At 35.7% G+C, this 23,146-nt stretch overlaps 1 protein-coding gene across 2 annotated transcripts in view; it reads left to right on the top strand.

Annotated features, from left to right (window-relative positions):
* The first annotated feature begins 223 nt into the window (after positions 1 to 223).
* The window catches only part of PSMD14 (proteasome 26S subunit, non-ATPase 14), a 97,905-nt gene continuing 74,982 nt past the window's right edge, over positions 224 to 23,146 (top strand). The window contains exons 1-3 of one of the 2 annotated variants that reach the window (XM_015082816.3): positions 224 to 349; positions 6,528 to 6,651; positions 9,392 to 9,443. In XM_015082816.3, the coding sequence (XP_014938302.1) occupies positions 9,396 to 9,443 (48 nt within the window). In that variant the 5' untranslated portion in view covers positions 224 to 349; positions 6,528 to 6,651; positions 9,392 to 9,395. Of the gene's footprint in view, positions 350 to 4,116; positions 4,138 to 6,527; positions 6,652 to 9,391; positions 9,444 to 23,146 lie in introns of those variants that run through there. The other variant, XM_053215163.1, reaches the window with a different exon arrangement.

Consider the following 23,146-nt stretch of genomic DNA (forward strand, 5'->3'; position numbering starts at 1 on the left):
GGCGCTAACTTCCGTCCCGCCCTCCCAGCCTCGCCTGGAGAAGCGGGGTTGCCCGCGCCGTCCGGGTGGCGCAGGCCTCCGGGACGCCCGCCGAACTCCCGAGCCGTCTCCAATTGGCCGTCGGGGGAACGGAAGCCGAAGCAGAGGAGTGAACCCGGAAGTGCTTCGCCGCGGAGGCCCGGGCGACTCTTTTGAATGGAATCGGGCTGATTCATCGCCGGTTCGCGGAGCCAGAGCCCGGCGGAGTCTGAGTCGCCGCTGCAGCTGCTGCCGTCTTCGCCGTCTCCGCGTCACCGCAGGTGGGAGACGAGAATCCAGACCGCGGCCTCCCGTCCCCGCCCGCTTTCAGGTAAGACGGGGAAGGCAGGGCCACGGAGGTCCGTGGAGGCAGCCGAGCTAGGCCGCCGCCGGCCCCGCGCCTTCCTGAGTCACGTTGCCCAGCCGGGTTGCCGCTGGAGGCCTGGGCCCTGAGGGAGGAGTCCAGGCTCCTTCGTACTCCTCGCCGGTTATTCGGGCCTCTCTGGATGTAGTCTCCTTCTTCCAGGAGTTTCTGCTTCGCTGAATTCATCACATTTGGGGGACCCTCTTCTCCCGACACCAGGAGGATCCTTGTGTATGGCCTCTGTGTGTGTGTGCTCTATTGATAGTTACTCCGGTGTTGAAAAACTTCAAAGAAGGCAGAGGAAACAAGGGAGAGAGAATTAAATTCACTTTTTCAGTGAAGGCATGCTTGCTTTATCACTTGTGCTACCCATGGGCCTTGACCCCTTTTTTTCTTAGTGTTAAGATTTCAGCTCCCTTCAAAAACCGGACAAAAACCCCAGAGATGCACTGGTGTTTAGCCTTGAAACTTTCCAAAGCAAAGTGTGGTTTTTCAGCTATGCTTTTTAGCTTACTTTCAATTTGTCCTAATTGAGTAGTTGTTGGTGAATAGGTAGCATTTCCTGTTTTCAGTAAAGTAGAAATCTGCTCTGTGTTACCTCTTGGAACTTTTCCTTGGGACGTACTTTTGTGTCTGTCAAGAGAAGAAAAAAATGTAAACTTTTCGGAAGAGTTGGAATGTAAATTTGGTGACCGAATGAAAAAGTCTTGAAATAAAAAATGGTAACTTAAAAGTTGATAAAGATTCATGGGAAAGGCAGGGAAGAAGCCTTAAAAATTAGCATAGAAATGCAGTTCTAAGGTGTAAGTTTTTTTTTTTATTGCTACAAAAATGTTTTTTATTACTAAGTTAATGTTTATGAGTAAAGGAATAAGTCAGTCACTATAATGTCGAAATAACAAAAAAGAACTGAATACAATGTTAGTGGAGATAATTAACACAATGGTGGCTTTCTTGTTTTGTCCAGTAAGGCTAGCAACTGGCTCATTTAAAGTTTATATGTTTTAAACAAATTTAACAGAAGTGGGACATTAACTACAGTTGTGTTGTGTTCAGTGAAGTGATATTTAGTGAAAACCCTGGATATTGTCAGAAAACAGTTTTGAAGTCATCTTTCAATGAAGCCTCACCTGTTGACTTTGGGAGATTGTTTTTTCTCCTCAGGGTTGCTTGGTAAATAATATTTTGCTGTTTTAATGTAAAGCTTATTTTTGCGTTTATTTTTATGCTTGTGATGTAAACCTTGTTTTTAGTATGTAGGTTGACAACCTATGTTTGATTATCAGTAACAAGAGATTGTGCTTTTGTTTTCCATTATATAGAGTGTTCATTTCATAATTCAGTGTCCACTTCTGAAAGTCTGACCTGAAAATTCACATGATTTATTACTAATGAACTTGTCGTATACCCAGTTTGTTGCACTCCTTTGACATTCATATCCTGCTTTGTGATATTTTGGTGTCCCCATCTGTAAAATGAGAATTGGATTAAAAAATCGCTTCTGGCTCTAAGATGATCATAACAATAGCAGTAATTATTGAGTACCTTATAAATGTTCCAGGCACTATAAGAGGTGCTTTGTATTTTTTCTTACACTGATTTGCAAGAGGTAGATTATTATCCCATTTTATGGATGAAGTCTAGAGACGAGAAGAAGGTAACTTTTTACACATCGTACGGAGAGTAGGTCATAAAGCCCAGATTCAAATTGAGGTATGATAGCCTTCAGAGCCTTTCTGGCTCTACCCTGCTGCCTTTCACTATATGTATTTTTTTATGGGTTTATATCATGCCTCCCCAGATAGAGTATAAATTCTTTCAGTGAAAGTTAACTGAGTTTCTTAGTGGCTCTATTTCTGTATCACCTTATGCACAAAGTAGTACAGGTTTTCCCTGCTATCTGAAAGTTAGCTTTACCCCACTTCACTTTTACAGAAGACCTGCATTATACCCATTTTTGCTAACAGATAGAAATCTGAAGAGGATTTTCGCTTTTACTAAATGGTAACTGTTTTCTTCGATTTATACCATTTCCACTTAGGAAGATTTTCATAGGAACATTCTGCTTTTGGATAAGAGAGGGAAACTTGTATTTAATGAATGTTTAATTGAAAGTTGTAATTAGGAGACAGCACAAGAAAAGATATTTGTAACAGTTCCATCTTTAGTGTTCTAAAATGGAAAAATCTTGCTTTCAAAATCCTATTTATATAATTAAAAGTTTAATATCGACTGTTTCTTCCACTGAAGAAAGCCTTTAAGAAAGTAAAAAACATTTCCAATTACTTTCCACAAATCAGAGTAGAGGAATTAGAAATACAGTGAGATCACAAATATGGAGTAAAGGATTTAGCATCAGTCTGAAAAGTAATGTAACTGTAGCATGGATTGGGGAGTAAAAAATGAAAATTGAACTAAGAAGCAATGATAAACTCGAACAACTAAGGCCTTCATGATTTGTTGAATTTTATGAATTACTAGGAAAACGGTGTCCCTTGTCCCTTGTGAAAGATTGAAGAGTTAAAAAATTGCCACATTCCAAATCCGGATTAAGATAGTTTTGAAGGATCTGTTTTTAGAGTTATTCATAGTTCCATACATTTCCTATAAGTATTTGAGAATTGATTTATTTTAATTCCATCAGGAAAACAATCTAACTGTATCAGGTTCTAACCAGATACTAACTTAGGGAGATGAAGAAGTAGAAAATCATCAACTTTTTAAAAAAATTTAAAAATTTTTTTAAATGTTTATTTATTTTTGAGAGCGAGAGAGACAGAACATGAGCAGAGGGTGGGGGCAGAGAGAGAGGGAGACACAGAATCTGAAGCATTCGCCAGGCTCTGAGCTGTCAGCTCAGAGCCCGATGTGGGGCTTGAACCCACTAACTGAGATCATGACCTGAGCCACAGTTGTATGCCCAACCGACTGAGCCACCTAGGTGCCCCGAAAATCATCAACTTTTGATGTACGACCTTTTGAAAGTACTGATACTTATTTTGTATTGTTACCAATTTGGATTGTAAACATTATATATGACATATTAGTTACAGCTAAACGCTTTGTTCATATTATCTGATAATGTTTTAAGTAAAGTTAATCATATCGTGAATGAGCTCTTGGGGTCCTCTGCTTTTTGGTAGGTGTAAAAACTTGGTTTAGATCCATAGGAGTTTTCTATGGCCGGCCTGCCCTTCCTTCCTTCCTTCCTTCCGTCCTTCCGTCCTTCCTTCCGTCCTTCCTTCGCAGAGAGAGGGAGACACAGAATCTGAAGCAGGCTCCAGGCTCTGAGCTATCAGCACAGAAGTCCGACGCTTAACTAAGCCATCCAGGCGCCCCTGTATGGCTTTTATTTTGAAGAATTGGAAGTATTGTCTTTTATGTTATAGTTTAACACTTTAATTTTATAAACCCTTTTGCTAAAATCTGCAAAATTCAAGTCCCTCTTCTCCAGTGTAATTCATTTAGTACTGTGAAATGTACCTATTGTTTTGAAATTCAGTAAGTGGCAAAGCATGTGGGAAGAAAAATCTTTGTTGTATGAACTGTAGCCATACTAAGGAAAGTGGTGCTGAGGAGAGCTGCTAGCACTCCTTGTTTACTCACTATATGTCAAGCATTATGTTAAGTGTTGTTTATGTCCATTGTCTTCTTTAATCCAAACAACTGTATAAGGTGGATGCTGTCCTTATTCCCATTTTGCAGATAAGGAAACTAAGTCTCAGGGAGGTAACTGACCCCAGGACACAGAGCTAGTAAGTATTAGAAACAAGATTTGAGTCCTGGCACTTGTAACACAGAGTCATAGATGTTAACCCTCATATAAAGTATGCATGACATAAAATTTATCATTTTAATAATTTTTAGATGTATAGTGGCTTTAAGTACATTCACGTTGTGCAGCTGTCACCACCATCCATTTCTGGAACTTTTCCATTTCCCAATTGCAATACTTTTGAAAACATTGATAGCTCATAATTTTATTGAAGAGAGGATGGCTATCATCTCTGCTCACAAAATGTTTTTTGCTTTAAGATTTATAAACACCAATAGAGTTAGTCCAGTGATTTTTTTTTCATTCTACATTATCTGTTTACTTTTGTTCATCTTTGTGGACACTTCAGCATTTGTCCACATACGAGCTTCATCAACATCATTATACATCTCTTAGCAAAACAGGTTCTTGTTGTAAAATAGTGTGTAATGAAGTCCTTCTTGTTGAATTCCCAACCGGATGAGAAAATTTTTCTTTTTTAGTCTTAGAAATATTGTTCACTCATTGATCCACTTAAAAAAAATTTTTTTTAATGTTTATTTATTTTTGAGAGAGAGAGTGAGCAGGGGAGGGCAGAGACAGAGGGCAAGAGAGAATCCCAAGCTGGCTCAGCACTATCAGCACAGAGCCTGATGCGGGGCTGGAACTTAGCAACCGTGAGATCATGACCTGAGCCAAAATCATTCACAGTGTTGTGTAACTACCCCATCTCTATCTAGTTCCAAAACGATTCCATCATTCTGAAGTAAAATCTCTTACCCCTTGAGCAGTTTGTCCATTTTACACCTTTCCTGCAACCTCTGGCAATCACTAATCTGCATTCCTTTTCTATGGATTCATATATTTGGGATATTTAATGTAAATGAAATCATACAGTTTGTGACCTTTGTGCATGGCTTCTTTTATATAGCATAATGTTTTGAGGTTCATTCATAATATAACGTGATGGTACTACATTCCTTTTTATAGCTTAATAATATTCCATATATTCCATCATGTGAATTTGTTTATCCTTCCATCTTTTGATGGACATTTGGGTTGATTCCATCGTTGGGCTGTTGTGAATAGTGATGCTATAAATCTGCATGTACAAGAGTTTGTTTTGAATACCTATTTTCAGTTCTTTTGGATATATACCTAGGAGTGGAATTGCTGGGTCATATGATCATTCTTTGTTGAACTTTTTGAAGAGTTCCCAAACTGTTTCCAGCGATGATTGGTTCTTAAGTTCGAGAAGATCTTAAGATCTTAAGAAGTTCTTAAGATCGAGAAGATCTAGGGTATTGTCATTTGAAGATGTATAGCCTGAGATTTTGTTTATATCAGTGGTTCTGAACTGGGAGTGATTTTTGCCCTTCCAGCAGACATTTGGCAATGTCTGGGGACATTTTTGATTATCACGACTTGGTATGTATTAACGGTACCTAATGGGTAGAGGCCAGGGATGCTGCAAAACATCCTGTAATGCACAAGACAGCCCCCTGTAACAAGAAATTTGGTTCTAAATGTCAATAGTGCTGAAGAAACCCTGGCTTATACCACCAATTTTATTGTTATTGTTAGAGACTAGAATGTTACCTGTTTTTACATTCACCTTGTGATTCTCTAATAATTGCGAAACTTTTTTTCTCTGTCAGTTTTCTCTTGGACATTATGAGTATAATATGCAAAGTTCTGAATTCTTAGCTGTGCTCAAATGAAAGCTAAAAAGACTACAAAGGTGATGTCTCTTGTCCTTTATGTGTTTTTGAAAAGTGGTAAATGCTTTGGACAGCACAATAAGAAGTGAAGGATGAAGCAATAGCAATAATGTATTTCACTATTGCATCATTTTGGATAATTCTTATTCTTCCATTTTCTTGGTTTTTTTTTTTTTAGTCTTTTTGGTGTAGTTGGGAATAATTGACTAAGAAATGACAAACAAATTCCTATGATAATGAAATAGCAAACTTTGAAATATAGGAAAAATAACATTACTAAGATTCCATAGTACATCATAGGTTTGTATGTAATGTGCAGTGGACCTATATAGTAATTGCACAATAGAATGTTCTATTTAAAAATATGAGTAAGTTTTCTCTGGTCTTTGAAACACCTCTAGAAAGACTAAAAGTCATAAAATGTCAGTCCTTACATATAACTAAAACTGCTCAAAAGAGAAACTTAGGAACAAAATTTGGATGTGGGGTCAATCCTTTGCTCTGTTGCTCTCTGGGATGCTATTTCTTCCATATTCTTCTGAAGTTGGTGATTAAAAATCAATTTTGAGTTCTATTTCAATTTTAGGAATTTTGCTTCGTTTAAAGCTCTTGGCATATTTTCCTCCATAGTTCTCAAAGTAATCATATCTTATCTTATTTACTTTTCTAGGAGAGAGAGAGAAAAAAAGTACTTGGGAAAAGTTATACCTGTCAGTATTAGCAGGAGCTTAAGAAGAAATTTGTCAAACAACGAATTGAAGCTTAACACCACAAGAGTTGTAGTTACTGACCAGGTGAGAATTAAGAATGTATATAATTTTTGCCTACTGTTTTTAGGATATGATATATGAAAATGTATCTTTTAAAAAAAACAGAAAATGTATCCTTTTTTTTAACATACATCAAATTATAAATAAGTGATAGATGACCAGATTTAAGAGCTCATGAAAGTCATTTAGATAACTAGCATTTTTGTTCTTATTTGCTTTCTATAAACTCTTTTAAAAAGTAGTGTGATTTAGGATGCCTGGGTGACTCCGACTCTAGGTTTCGTCTGGGGTCATGATCTCACAGTTCATGAGTTTGAGCCCCACGTCAGGCTCTATGCTGATCGCGCAGAGCCTGCTTGGGATTTCTCTCTGCCCCTCCCTGGCTTGCTTTCTCTCACTCTATCTCAAAAGATAAGTACATAAACATTAAAATTTTTTTAAAAAGTAGTGTGATTTAGAACCTTTATCAATGTATTTCATTTCTAAATGTTAATATTTTTGTTAAACCTCATTATGTTATCTAAACTGTTTTAGTTAAATATTTTTTCCTGTTTGCTGAGACATCTAATTTTGCTAAAAACACAAATTTGACCTGCCAGATTTTCTTTCCCTCTGCTCCCCACATCGCTCATGTATATTCACAGCATCTGGAGTCTGTGTAAAGTCATCAGAAACAACACAGGGGAAATAGATAAACTGAACACAGTTGGGAATCGACTTTGGCCTGGAATGTATATAATGTCTAAAGTATACTGTATGTTATTAGTTTTCTTATCATTTCTTCTTTAAGTTTATAAGCTAGAAATGGTACAAAAGAATTTTTTCCTTTGGTAATATATTCTAGAGAAATGTCTTTAATATTTTAAAATATTCAGGTTCCCCCCACCCCCCATTTATAGACTTTAAAAAGTGCCATGTATTGAATGCTATATTTGAGTTGAGGAATTTTAATGAGAATTTGATGGAGGTTTTGTTTGTAAATGTTGCTATTAGGAGGATGTGTTAACGTTGTAAAGCAGAAATTTTATCTGGACTATCAAGTTTTCTTGTGTGCCTTTCTTTTTTTAAAGTGAATTTATCCATTGTGAATCTCACAGACTTGTTGATATAAAGTTGTTTATAAATTGTTTATATAAAATTCAAAAACAACTAGTTTATGCCATTAGAAGTTGGAATTCTATCTTTGCGTGGTGGTAGGGACTGGAAAAAGGGGCATGACAGGTGTTTTTAGGTGCTGATAATGTTGTTTCTTTATCTAGGTGGTGGTTACGGGAGAGTATTCACTTTGTGAAGATTCCATGCCTATATCATTTGTGCAAGTTTCCTATATGTGGACTTGAGTAAAGTTTAGAGTATTAACATTGTTAAATATAGAAGTAAATTGTTAGCAAGATTCAGCAAAAATGATTAGGCTGTAATGATCTTGAGTATATTATTAAGTTTTAGTTTGTATAGCAGTTCTAACTAGTAAAATAACATGAACAGATGACTAATTTGTTAGCATTTAATATAGAATATAAATTGTAATACCATTTTCTAAAGCATACATTTATTTTTTTAAATTTTTTTATTAAAAAAAATTTTTTTTTAATGTTTATTTATTTTTGAGACAGAGAGAGACAGAGCGTGAACAGGGGAGGGGCAGAGAGAGAGGGAGACAGAATTTGAAGCAGGCTCCAGGCTCCAAGCCATCAGCCCAGAGCCCAACACGGGGCTCGAACTCCTGGACCGCGATATCGTGACCTGAGTTGAAGTCGGACGCTTAACCGACTGAGCCACCCAGGCGCCCCACTAAAGCATATATTTAGAAAGAAAAGGAAATTTTAAGGCACTAGTGATTTTCAAGTAGAAGAAGTGCTTCACTGCCATGTTTAACATTTAACAACATTTAGCTGTACTGATATTAATTTTTTATCATTTGGTTACTCTTTTTTTTCATTTGAGGCCATATTGGTACTCTTGCTATTTCTTTGATTTTTCTTCTGAGTTTTTCAAGCTTATAAGAATGTCTTCTATAGTTATTCTAGATTGATAAAATTAATCTTTGTGTTGATTAACTCTAAAATTATAATTGAGACAGCAGTTGAATTTCCTCAGTGAAAAAGGTATATGTCTACACAACATCTGAAATAATGCAAAATGTCTGCGTAGGTTCTAGAACACTATCTTCATGCTTTTAATGTTTACTTTATAATATTTCTTTTAGTATAATGAGTTCATTTTAAAAAAGGCTTTGATGCTAATTCAGAGATCCATAATCTGCTCACAATGTCTTTCACATGTAGTTTTGATGATAACTGACAAGCTGTAAGTTAATTAGCACAGAACTTACTAATGAGGATGTTAAAATTTAATTTAAAAGTGAGGATTTTTATTTGTATACTCTGGACAAATTGAAGGAAATTCAATCATACATATGATAAGCATTTCAGGCACTTTTTCCTCATTCGGGTACTTTATTAGATAACAATGAGAAAATATAATTAACTTAATGATAGCAAAGTTTTGAAAGTATGCTAAGATTGCTTGTCTTTAAAATCGGGGATAACCCAAAACCAAAGCAAGTAAAGTAAGGTCTGTTAATTAGCATGGAAGACAGCTTCTTGAATTAATATGTGGTGTTAATTAACAGGAAGTCTGATGTTGTGTTGTAATTACCACCAATATTTTTGACATACTGAGTGACTGAAGGTGAATTATATAGATAGCAATTGAGTAAACACTTTTGTGCTTAGGAACGTTTTCCTTTGTTTCTGTTTCCTAGAAATATGGACAGACTTCTTAGACTTGGAGGAGGTATGCCTGGACTGGGCCAGGTTAGTATATATAGACCTTTAGTATTTTTTTTGTGTGTAAACTACATGTCTTTCTCTAGTTACCCAAAGAGAAAGAAATCACTCCCAAGAAATTGTCTCACAGATAACCTTATGGTAAGAAGCTTACCTTATTGCTGGTTGTTGTATTGCAACAGTAAATAACATGTGGAGAACATTTTCTATTATCTTAATTATTTTCTCCTAGGAATAAGAATTTTCTACTTTTTAATTTAAAATTTGAGTGTATGTGAGAATTGTCAATCTTGCCTTTTAGTAAAAAAAAAAAGGACTCAAAATATCTTATTTCTGGGTTTACAATGTAGATTTTAGAAGTAGCACATGAAAAAGTAAACATGGCATCCTCTTGGCAACATTGAGAAAACTGACCCATAGAATGTTTGTATGTACAATTTTAAAACTGATGGATTCCTTATAGTAGTTGTGATACATGGGTGAATTAATATGTAATATCTCTTGTTTTTTAAATTTGGTATATACGGTTTCTTACATTCCTATTAAAACTAAATTTGTTTTCACTTTTAATACTATATTTACCTTCATGCTGTTGGGCAAACAGTCTGTAGATAGATTTTTTTTTTTTTTTGTCTCAAAGTATTTATTCTGCTTTTATCTGAAGAAGAAACTTTTGCCATTTTTTGAGTTCTGCACTGATTATCTTTCCAGTCCTCCATTCACAAAAGTGATAACTATGTGTTATTCTTTTCCTGAGACTTTTATGTAATATGTTGTTTAATGACCAAATTTTGGGAATTTTTTTTTCCTAAAGTTTATTTATTTTCTTAGTAATCTCTACACCCAGTGTGGGGCTTGAACCCACAACCCTGAGATCAAGACTTGCATGCTCTTCTGACTGAGCCAGCCAGGCACCCCTGGGAATATTTTTTTTATTATTTTTATTTATTATTATTATTATTATTATTATTTTTGTCTTCTGTTGGGGCTGGTTTGTAGACCCGAGAATATTTTTATAACCTATCTTTATAACCCTTTTTTTTAGTTACCAGCTTTCCCTCATTTCCGTATCACTGGCAGTGAGTTTGTCTTCCTTCATTTAAAGTAGTCTGTATTTGGTGAAAGAAAGTTTTGTTTGGGATTTCATGGTATTTTCAGTGTGGAGACACTTTTACCCAAATTCCTTGAGTAGATCTATTACGGCTTCTACTAATAAACTTTCTCCTGTTAGAAAACTGGAATCATTTTGTGATTCTGTATTGCATCCTTGTGTAGACAGCAGCTGTTTTTACTTTTATTAGTGTTGAATATTTCTCAGGTTCATTTACTGTCAGCATGTTTCTTTATGATTCTTCATTTTTGTAAGAGCTGTGTAATCCATTCTAAGAGGCCTGAGCCTCTCTGAATTTGACCCTTCCAAAGCTGTGTCCATACTTTTATAAGTATTCTAGATAACTTCTAGAATTCCCTAATGTATTCTGAAATGAGCAATAACAACATTAAGGCATATGAAAGTGTCAGAAGTGAGCTGAGGTAGTATGTAGGTACTGCAATTTTACCTGCAAAATGTAGGCAATGGTAATTGCCTTAGTAGAATTCTTTTTCTTTTTTTGCCTTAGTGGAAGTTGCAGCAAATTTAAATACCAAAGTAATTTTTCTTAAGCATTAGATGCAATAAATTATATATCCATGCTGGAAATCCAAATCCATGCTGGGAAATTTCTGGACGTGAAATAAGGTTTTATTGACCACAGATTGAGCTATATTGTATCTCAGTGACCACTGCAAACCTTTGCAGTAAGTGAAAAACTTAAGTTTGGTTCAATAACTTCTCCTTGGTTTCTGATACTTAATCGCCTCATGTGTCCTCTGTATTCTTTTTTGAACTTAAAAATATGTTGTTTGAGAATCTGTTATTTCATGTATGTATTTCATCTTCCCAGTTAGATGACAAACTCTTAAGGGAGAATTTGTGGAGTGCTAATTTCTGTGATATCTCCTTTATCTAATACTAGTGTGCAATGATTAATTTTTTTCTTAACATTTTATTTTACTCTTGTTCTAGACTTATTTGACAAATACTTAAGTGTTACTTTTGCAACAAGTGTTATAATAACAAATAATGTTATCATAACAAATGTGTGTTACTTTTCAATAAACAGGAATAAAATGTTGTGTATTGTTTATTTTTAATAAAGACAAAGATATTTGGATTGGTAATAACTACTCTTTCCATTCAATAATGGATAGTAGCCAATAAAAGTAAAAAAGGAGACATAAGCTGCTTTATCCCTCCAAAAATAAATGGGGAATGTTACTTTCTTACTATTTAACAGAAAAGTCATAATGTCGTTATAAATAGGGGCAGAATACTTGCTGGTAAGTTTGCAGATGGCCCTTTTAAAACATGAGACTACGAACAGAACAGAGTTCTTCATCTTAACAACTCTTAACTGTCCCTGAAATTAAGTGATTTTCTTTTCTCCGTGGCTAATCTTTCCACTTATTCTCTGATCCCATCCTCTTGAAACTTTGCTCTTTTCAATTGACCCCTTTCTCTGCCTACAAAAATGTTTGTCTTCTGTATCCAGAAACAACAAAACTTCACTGCATTCTGCCATTAAGCCTTTTCTTACATTTATTTCTAAAATTTCTAAAGCAACAGCTTATACTCAAAGATTCTACTTCCTTTATCGACTCTTGTGAGGTTATATACTGGCCTCTTGCATTACTATTTTGGAATTGCTCAAATTGCCAAATCTATTGGCCTACTTTAGTTCCCTTTTCACTGGGCTTCATTATTTTAAAACTGTTCACAATGTCTTTATTAAAACTTTACCTTGGTACTTTTTCCTAGTTCTTCATTATTGTGTCCATACCTACAAAACAACTAGAAGCTTTATTTTTTTTAAATATTACATTTAAAAAAACTTTTTTTTAAATGTTTATTTATTCTTGAGACAGAGACAGAGCGTGAACAGGGGAGGGGCAGAGAGAGAGGGAGACACAGAATCTGAAACAGGCTCCAGGCTCTGGGCTGTCAGCACAGAGCCCAATGCGGGGCTCGAACCCACGAACTGAGATCATGACCTGAGCCGAAGTCAGATGCTTAACCAACTGAGCCACCCAGGCACCCCTAAATATTACATTTTTAAATGTTAATACTTGAACAGTGATAGGCTAACATCATTAAATCTATCCACAGTCTCCTATATAAACCTATCAGTAATTTGAAGTAGAAACAAGCCGATGTTTTATTAGAACTATTAAACTTTGTAAACTAGTGGCTTTAAATTTCAAATGTATTTTTTTATTTGCTAACGTGCTTACAAACATGAAATTACTGTAAGACGTGAGATGATTTATTAAATGCATGTACTGTTGTAAATTTGGCTACTTGATTGTCTTTATAACTATCCCAACTTAGGTCTTGACTACTAACCTTTCTGCAAGCTGTGAGGACAAAACTCAAGAGATAGGTATAGCTAAAGCATAATCTCCAGTCTCTTAAAGTTTTAGTTTAAGTCTTTGGGTCTATTTTAGCTTTAGAAACAGGGCAGTCTTTTCAGATTTTAGTCTTCTCAAGCTTAAAAGTAAATGAATTCTTTTTTTTCTTTTATAATTTATTTATTTTGGGGGAGAGAGAGAGAGAGAGACAGAAAATCCCAAGCAGGCTCCGCACCGTCAGTGCAGAGCCTGATGTGGGGCTTGAACAACCAAACCATGAGATTATGACCTGAGCCAAAATGAAGAGTGGGATGCTTGACCAGCTGAGCCACCCAGGCACCCCAAAAGTAAATGAATTCTTAAGTAAAATGTCGGTAGCATCTGTTGGCTTGTCTTGTATTTGAAATTGTTAGGCCAGTATATTGATTTTCTAAGAACATTGTTACTTAACCTAGGTATCTTACATTTTAGTAGACGCATAGCAATTATGTTTAAGTGCTTGGCACATATTAACTACTTTGAGTGGATACTGGTGCTCATTAAAAACAGTATGATTTGTAAGTAGAGTGGATGTGGGGTTTCTAACTTTTTACACAATAAAGGTAAATAAGACTGAGTTGAGAAGATGATGTTTGAGCTAAACTTTGGAATGAGTATATGGCAACACATATTCAAAATGTTAGAGAATAAGTGATATAAGGGAAAACAATGAGGAAAGAATCTGGTAAATGAATTTGGAGTAGATTGTGAAAGGTTTGAATGCCATTCCTGTTGATTCTTGCTTTTTCTCCCCATAGGCATTATAGTTTATAAACTTTTTTTTTTTTTTGTAGCAGAGTTACGAGGTAATTCAATCTGTATTCTTGAAAAGTAATTCTAGTGGTAGTTTGCAGAATAGATAGAAAGGAAGAGATTGAAGTCAGAGTCCTCAATTATATGAAATACTTCTGACTTTTAACCTTTCAGGCACATAGTAGGATTTTACTTCTCCATCATGTTTTAAGTTAGCCTGAACGTGATTTTGCTTTGACCAATGGAATGTGAGTTGGAAATTAATAGGTCACTTTTATGTGGAAGTTTTAAGTATGATTCGCCTGTCCTGGTAATCAAGGAAGCATGGAGATCTTTGTTAGCTGGGTCCCTGAGAGGGAATGAAAAACCTGCAAGTCAGAAATCCTGGACTTTTGTGTGAAATGTCCTAATTATTTTGGTCTCTGGTTTTTGTTTTAAGAAACATGATGTAGGCCAAACTAAGCACGTATGCAGACCTGTGTTGCCTATAAGTAAGTTATCAGTCGGTATCTTTTCTGATACAGGCCCTTAGTGATTTCCAGATGCAAAAATAATGGACAATACTATAGATGAATGATCAGAGGAGGCTTTCTGAAAGTGGTGAGATGTAAGCTGAATTTTGAAGGAGTATTTCAGGTGGCGTGATTTAAACAAAATAAGTTCCTGAATTGGATGTGTTCTAGTGTATTTGTTATAACTCTCAAATCCATGCAGTGTATGGCTTTTGTATACATAACTAATAACGAGTTTTCTGTTTCCATGGCTCTTTGAGTAGAAATGTTTGTTCAGTTGTTTGTATTTTGAATTTTGGTCTAATGTTTTATAGAAAGGATTAACTTAACATAGTAATGGGAAAAAATACTTGGAATAAATGAAGAAATAATACCATTTTCATAGATAAGGAGTTTTAATATCAGATGCCAGTTTTCCAATTTAATCATAAATCCAGTGCAGTTCCAGTAAAAATATCAACCAGCATTTTCATGGAATTAGAAAACTGATTCTAAAATTCATATAGGTGGGGTACCTGGGTGGTTCAGCTGGTTAAGCGTCCGGCTTCTGTTCAGGTCATGATCTTGTGGTTCATGGGTTCGAGCTCTGCATTGGGCCCTCTGCTGTCAGCACAGAGCCTGCTTTGGATCCTCTGTCTCCCCCTCTGTTTCCCCCTCCCCACCCCCCAAGGGTGCTCTTTATCTCTCTCAAAAATAAACATTTTAAAAAGTATGAAATTCATATAGGAAAAAAATAATCCAAAAATAGCAAAGAAATTGTTAGAAAGGAAAAGGAAACTTGCTCTACCAAAAATCAAAATATATTTTAATATTATATGCCTCAAGTAGTATAATATTGGTATGTAGATAGATCAGTGCAATCAATTAAGAAGTCCAGAAGTAGAATTATGCATATATGGGAACTTGATTTGTGATAGAAATTGTACTAAAAAGTAGGAAGGAGAGGCCTGTTCATTAAGTGATGCTGGAACAAGTGGCTTTCTATATTGGGGGAAAACTAATAGTAGATTCCTACTTTATTCTATATACAAAGATGTATAGTACATGGATTGAAGACATGACTGTGAAAATCAAACTTTATAAGTTTGGAAGACACACCAATTAGGATGGCTGTTATCCCAAAACAACAACAACAACAACAACAACAAACACAACTAGAAAATCACAATTGTTGATTGGGATGTAGATAATTTGGAACCCTGTGCATTACTGGTAGGAATATAAAATTATGTTACCTCTGTGGAAAACAGTATGGTGGTTCCTCAAAAAATTAAATGTAGCATTACCATATGACACAGTAATTCTATTTCTGCTTATATATCCCAAAGAATTGAAAGCTGGGACTCAAAGATTTTTGTACACTGATGGTCATAGCATTATTCACAGTGGCCAAAAGGTGGAAACAACTTGTATCTTACTGATAGATGAGTAGATAAACAAAATGTGATATGTACATGCTATGGAATATTATTCAGCCTTAAAAAGGAAGGGGAAATCTGACATACCAAATTCCACATGGATAAACCTTGAAGACATGATGCTAGGTGAAATAAGCCAGTCACAAAAGGACAAATATTGAGTGATTCTGCTTATATGAAGTACTAGTCAAATTCACTGAGACAGAAGGTAGAGTGGTTGTTGTAAGGGGTTGGGAGACCTAGTGATGTGGTTGTTAGTGTTTAATGGGTACAGGGTTTCAATTTGGGAAGATGAAAAAATTCTGGAAATGGATAGTAGTGTTGGTGGCACAATAATGTGAATGTGTGAATGTACTTAAAGCCATAGAACTGTATACTTAAAAATGTTTAAATGATAAATTTTGTGTTGTGTGTTTTTTACCACAATAAAATTTTCAATTACTGTATTTTTATAATGAGATTAATACCTACCGTAGATGTTTCTTAAAAGGATTAAATAAACTAACGTGTCAGTCACACAGTAGACAGACCCCATAAAATTTTTTAGAAGAAAATTTTGCCTTTATGACCTCAGAATAGGAAAGCAAAACTCATAAGGTTGCTAATTTGACTGCTTCAGTACATTACTATCTCTTGCCCCAACAAAGACTGTAGAAACAAACTTAAAAGACAAGGGATAGAGAAGATGTTTGTAACACATTTGTCTGCAACACATTTAGCAGAACCATAAATCAGTAAGACAATAAAAGACAACCTCAGAAGAAAGAACATGTAATGGCAATTTGTAGAACAAGAACTGCCAGCAAGTAGGAAAAGATACTCAGCTTCACTGTACATCACAGAAATGAAAATTAGAACAAGTATTAGAGTTTTTTAAAAACAAAAGTCTGTTAAGCGTTAAGATTTTGGAAAGCAAAGATTTTCACGTAAGTTTTTTCCCTTTGGTTAGGTGTGGGTGTGCAGTATGGGTGTGGGAATTGGTTAAGGATTGTATATCAGTGTTTTAGAACATTACGTGGCAAATAGAGAACCGTAAATATACGTTGAATGAACACACTGTGTATGGAGTGTAAATGCTTGAAGTCACTTTGGAAATTAATTTGACGGGTATGTAGTAAAATTGAAAATGCCCTGACTTCTGTGACTCAGCAATTCCATTTATTCACTTTAGAGAAATTCTCACACACGTGTGTCAGGACACATGTTTAAGGATATTTATTGTGACATTGTTTAGATTATTGAAAAATTGCAAAACACCTAAATTTCTGTCTGTGGGAAAATGTGTTACTGGAATATAATGGAATGGAATTATTATACTCCAGTTAAAATGGACTAGATTCTTAGACTTATAAACATATTAAGGGAAAAAGTCAGGTTGTAGAGACATATACAATATGAAAGCATTAATGTTAATTTAAAACACAATACTTTTTTAAAGGGTACGTAACTTAAGTAAAAGTATAACAAATTCTACAGCAACACTATCGAGTAGAGCTTTCTGCAATGATGGAAGTATTCTATATGGACTCTAGTACAATAGCCACTAGCTGTATTTGGCTGTTAAGCACTTGAAATGTGAGTAGAACAACTGAAGAACTGAATTTTAAATTTTACTTAATTTTAATTTCAATTAATTTAAATTTAGTAGCCTCATGTAGCTGTTCAGTCCATGAAGTATGCCCAGTGTGATCTGAATTTTTAATTTTAATTAAATTTATTGTTACATGTAGCTAGCAACTACCTTAGGCCTAGATAAACCAACACAAATTCATGAGAAGGGAGGGAGGTAAAAGGAACTTTTACTTCATATATACTGTTTTTTATTTTTACTTTTATTTTTTTTAATTTTTAAAGTTATTTGTTTGTTTTGAGAGAGAGAAGTGAAAGTGGGGGAGAGCCAGAGAGAGGGAGAGAATCCCAAGCTCTGACAGTGCAGAAGAGCCCGATGTGGGGCTCGATCTCACGAACTGTGAGATCAGTCATGACCTGAGCAGAAACCAAAAGTCAGAAACTTAACCGACTGAGCCACCCAGGTGCCTCTGTTCTCTCTTCTTAATAGACAAATGTACAAACAAAAAATAAGCAAAAGAACAAGTCAGTGAGTACCACTAAATGACGTTAAATAACATTTTCTTGTACTTTTTTAAATGCTGATTTATTTTTGAGAGGGAGACACAGAATCCAAAGCAGGCACTAGGCTCCGAGCTGTCAGCACAGAGCCTGACTCGAGGCTTGGACCCACAAACTGTGAGATCATGACCTGAGCCGAAGTCGGACGCTTAACTGACTGAGCCACCCAGGCACCCCTCCTTTAGTACTTTTTTTAAAAAGTCACCATGTAAAACAAAACCAGAAATGCATCTTAATTTATTTTTCAGTACTTCTTTTTCATGCCTTGCTTAGGCATTCCATATAAATCTAGAGAGGTTGCCAGAGGCTAGACTATGTAGGGCCTTGTAGAAGATGCTTTTCCAACTGAGTTGGGAAATCATTAGAGATTTTTCAGCAAAGGAGTTAATGCTTGAAACATTTTTTAAAAACCTGGGTACTCTGGAGAGGAGAGGTAAGATGGCAAGAATGGAAGCAGAGACAAAAAGGCTACTACAGCACTATTTTAAGATAAATTACAGATTTTCATAAAAGGCTTTTTTTTTATATGTTCCTTGAGCTCTTTAGCTTGTTTTGACAACTTTTATATACTGATGGATGCTTCTGGTTACCTTTTTTTTTCTTTGATTCTTTGAGTATTCTATCCTTAGGTGATCCTCTGAACACTTACAAAGAGCCCTTCTAAACGTTGGTAGATTAATTTGGCCATTTTTCTGCCTATTAAGAAGTAGGGAAGGGTCAAGAAATTGTATTTGTTTTCTTTGCTTAACTACAAATAGTGATTTTGCTTTAGAAACAAAGCAAAAATATAATATGCCTTTATTCTTTTTTATTTGCTGTGCTTGCCAGGTAATAATTCTATTATTTTTAAAGTATAGTTCCTAATTATTCATGTACTTGAGCTGGTGTTTCTACTGTAGAAAATTAGGAAAGGTGAGGTCAATAGCAAGCTAATTAGAGCATACTCTTTCTAGTTGTCATTGTAATGTAATTCTGCTGAATACATATTAAGCCCCATGAAAAATGTGGTGCTCTTGAGAGGTCTCAAATCTACTCTTGAGAGTTCTCAAGTAAAAGGAAAACAAATTCCTGGAGGGTGCATTGTGGTTACTCTCTGTCATCTTGTTTGAACTTTCTAGTGAGTGGTCTTTCAAGGGGAAAGATCTTTGACACTTGTGAATGTTAAACTTCTAATTTGATGTGAAATTACTATAAATGGTTTTGTTTGAGTTCTTTAAGGGGAGCAGTTATTTTCTTCTTTCTTTTTTCTTTTTCTTTTAATTAAAATTTTTTTTCCATTTTTTTAAGTTTATTTATTTATTTTGAGAGAGATAGGAGACAGTGCGAGCGGGGAGGGACAGAGAGAGAGAATCCTAGGCAGGCTTCACACTGTCAGCACAGAGCCCGATGTGGGGCTTGAACCCCACAACCGTGAGATGATGACCTTAGCCGAAATTAAGAGTTGGATGCTCAAACCGACTGAGCCACCCAGGTGGCCCGGGGAGCAGTTATTTTCAATTACAGTGAGATTATCTTCCAAACTTACATTCTGATGAAATAGAGCATCAAAATTAGGAAAAATGAAACATTAAAATTTTAAATTTGAAGTCAAATATATGACGGACCAAGACATTTGATACCATTTTTGGTAGAAAAAGTATATGGGATGAGAAATAAGAGAAGATACCCCTGTTTAATATAGGAAACTAAGATATTGCAATGTAATCTCAATATGCCAAATGTGTGGGATGTTACGATCTTGAAAATCTGGTGTATGTCGTTTTCTTCCCTACCCTCAACATTGTTTTGCATATTTGATTTATTGGCCGTCTTGCTCATTTGGAGCACTGATCTTTGGGTTTCCAGTTTTAAACTTTTGTGATGTAACTTGTAACTTTTCAGATCATATTACCATTTGGACAGTTCTCTAGATAAAATACTAATACTCGTTTAAAATCTGGACAGATATGGTTAGTGTTCTCTCCCACAACACATTCAAGGTGGTTCTTTGTGGGATGTTATCTGGGTTGAGTGCCGGGGAAGCATATGCCACCAGAGCAGGGCAATAGTCTCCCTCAGGCAGCTTCCCAGCGCTGCTCTTCACACTGATGGTGGTTTCACAGGCTCTTCCTGCCGGGACACTGAATGCCTATGTTGAGCACAATGGGAAGGCTTAGGGACAATAAAGAATAAATTAATGATTTTGATAGATACACTTTTCTCTTACTCCTGTGTACATTTTCCCTCTTTTCACCCAAATACATTCTTACCTGCCTATGGTAGCTCTCTGTTAATGAGTTCTTTGTTCTCTAGCATTCTAAACACCAGAGCCTAAGTAATTAATTGAAAGCAAAATGCCAATCAAAAGTAGATAAACTAACAAAATCTAGTTTTGGTAAGGCACCCTTTAATGTTTTATAGAAAAGGTGTTCTTTTACTTCATGGAAACTGCTTATTTCATTACCTAGTAGAATATATTTTTGTTATCTTTAAATAGCCATATCAGTGTAGGGAGACCATTTTGATTTTACTTTAGTTTGCACCTGGTTCCACAGTTTCAGGCTATTATTTCCTTCCCGTTTTACCCTCTGATTTCTATTTAAATTTTTTTAATTTTTAATTTTTTATTTTAGAGAGAGTGAGAGAGAATGTGAAATGGGGAAGGGGGCAAGAGAGAGAGAGAGAGAGAGAGAGAGAGAGAGAGAGAGAGAGAGAGAATATATTAAGCAGGCTCCACACTGAGCAGGGCTTGATCCTACAACCCTGGGATCGTGACCTGAGCCAAAATCAACAGTTGGATGGATGCTCAACCTACTGAGCCACCTAGGCACTCCCCTAATTTGTGTTATAGACTAAATGAGATCTTTGAACATTTTATAGTTCAGTCTTTCAACAAGGCTCTTCCTTAGGGGTTTCCTTGAGGGCTGTGAAAATTGTAGCAATATAGGGAGATAGCCAAATACTCCGAAGAGGGAATGTAATTGTCACTGGGGTCTAGGGCAAGTGTATGGATCCATAAAGAGAAACCACATATTTTTACAGTTATCAGGATTCCCCTAGAATTTATAGAAGTGGTCTTATACCGAATATGGACAAATGCCGAATGCTTCCCATGTTTTGATGTGAGCTGTTCTATGTACTTAATCTCCTCATTTAATCCTCATAACAATCCTATATGAATAGGGATAATTATTCCTGTATTATAGGGTTGAGTCACAAAACTAAGAAGTGAAGTTAGACTTGGAACACAAGTCTGATGCCAAAGTCTATTCTATATCAACAACATCTATATCAGGTAGATAATCTTATAGTGTTGTCATTGGCTACTTGCTTCATAAATTAAAAAATCTTAATTAGTCTGGAAATATTTATTGCAAAATGTAGGTGAAGAGTAAGATGCTTGCTTTTTAAATTTTTAGGAAACCTAAAATATTTGAGAGGATTTTTCTTTATTGTGACATGTAATATCAATTTCATGTTTTAAGAATATTTAGGGATTGACTGCTTATTTCATTTTATTCCCTATGATAATGTATACCTTGATATATTGGCAAAAGCAGAGTATACAAATAGGACAACTTTTTAAAGAAGGTTTATGTTCCTTTCTCCTTTTAGTTTATAAAACATTTTCCTTACTATTCAGAAATTGATTAGTGCTCTAAATTAACTGCCAAAATAAAGTTGTTATATTAAAAAAATTACTTTTGGAAAGATGCTCTTTACTAAGCAAATTTGAATGACCAGTCTTGTTGTACCTTGACTTGTAATAATGAAAGAAGAGGTACAGAGAGCTGTTTTATTTGAATAATAGACTTGCCAATTAGCCATCAAGTGCTTCCATCTGTGAAATTTTTGATCAGATGGGTTAGCTGGGATGTTTCCAGACTAGGGCATCATAAATGGCACTTGAAAACTGTCACTTTGATGATGAGGTTTCAAGTATTACGCTGCTTGATGCTGTGGAACCTTTTTTTTTTCTTTTGCAGTACCATGTTTTTTTAGAACATACTGATCCCACTTATGAATTCTGTGGCATCAAGAGAACTTGGGAGACCTGCCACTGATGTAAAGTTCTGCTTAATCTGCTGCTCTGCCCTGTGCTGAGATTGGTTTTTAAACCAGAGTATTAACAGCTTCTTTAATGGCCTGCACAGTAACGTTGGTTGGAGATCTGACTGGCACAAGCAGGCGATGCTCATTGCCCATGGGCCATGAAGCTGGCACACACTGGCAAGTTTCTTTGTACTTTCCTGGTAACATTCATTTTCAAATGTCTCCCTCCCTTAAATAAATGTAGAGTAGTCTGAGGCCACTTAAGTGTTGAGATTTCTACATGTAGCAGTTGTATGGAATGAATTGAACATCTGTCTTGTATATTTTTTAGGATTTAAATTACTTATTGGTAATTATTACATTTTAAGATTTGTTTAGTAATTTGGAAATACAGATTTCTGGAATAATTGTCATATGTTTTTTTCTCACTGTGCCATATCTTCCTTGCTTGGTCTTATAATTAAAAAAATTTTTTTTAATCTTTGTTTTTGAGAGAGAGAGAGACAGAGTGCGAGCAGGGGAGGAACAGATAGGGAGACACAGAATCCAAAGCAGGTTCCAGGCTCTGAGCTGCCAGCACAGAGCCCGATGCAGGGCTTGAACCCACAAACTATGAGATCATGACATGAGCCGATGTCAGATACTTAACCGATTGAGCCACCCAGGTGCCTGCTTGGTCTTATATTTTATAGGATGTTTTCCTTAGTAAGTTGACTTCTTCGAATGCTTGTGGATATGGTTAGATTATGGAGTCCCTCTCTGGTCCTCAATTTGTGTAGGGACATATTCATGCCTTTGTCATTTTGTGGACACCAGCCTGGCTTTCTCTCTGCCTTGGCACAGATCTCTGATCTGTCTAAACTCCCTGAGAAAGGCAGTAGGCAACGATGAAAGCCCACATTCTGGAACTAGACTAGATCTGAATGGCCTAGAGAGACTAGAGAAAATGACAATACAGTATCCATATGCAGGAAAACAGATGTCTGGGGTCTTGTTCCTATTCATTTTTCTTCCAGGGTTTGTTTTCATATGTTAATATCATCCTCGGTCCCTTCAACCTCTCTGAGTGGACTTTGTCCCAGTGAGAAAAAAGTATCAATTCAAATGTTTTGTTGTTTGTTATTTTGGATTACCTAACCACTGTGCCCTTTTTATTCTTAGGTTTGGCTTTTCTTCCCTCTCCTAGGCAAAAATGTCCAGGAGTTCATAAATAGCATTGATTAAGCAACAGGTTTCCATTTTTGAGGCATATGGCAATTAAGTAACTATGACATTTGAAGGAAAAAATAATGATTTCAGAGTGGAACTGAATGACTTGCTTTTAGGTGTTCCTATGTAGAGCCTTAAACAACAGTATAAATGGATGTGACAGTGTGATCTTTGCCTTCCTTCCCAAAAG

This window comes from Acinonyx jubatus, chromosome C1 (assembly GCF_027475565.1).
Source record: "Acinonyx jubatus isolate Ajub_Pintada_27869175 chromosome C1, VMU_Ajub_asm_v1.0, whole genome shotgun sequence".
Lineage (NCBI taxonomy): Eukaryota > Metazoa > Chordata > Mammalia > Carnivora > Felidae > Acinonyx > Acinonyx jubatus.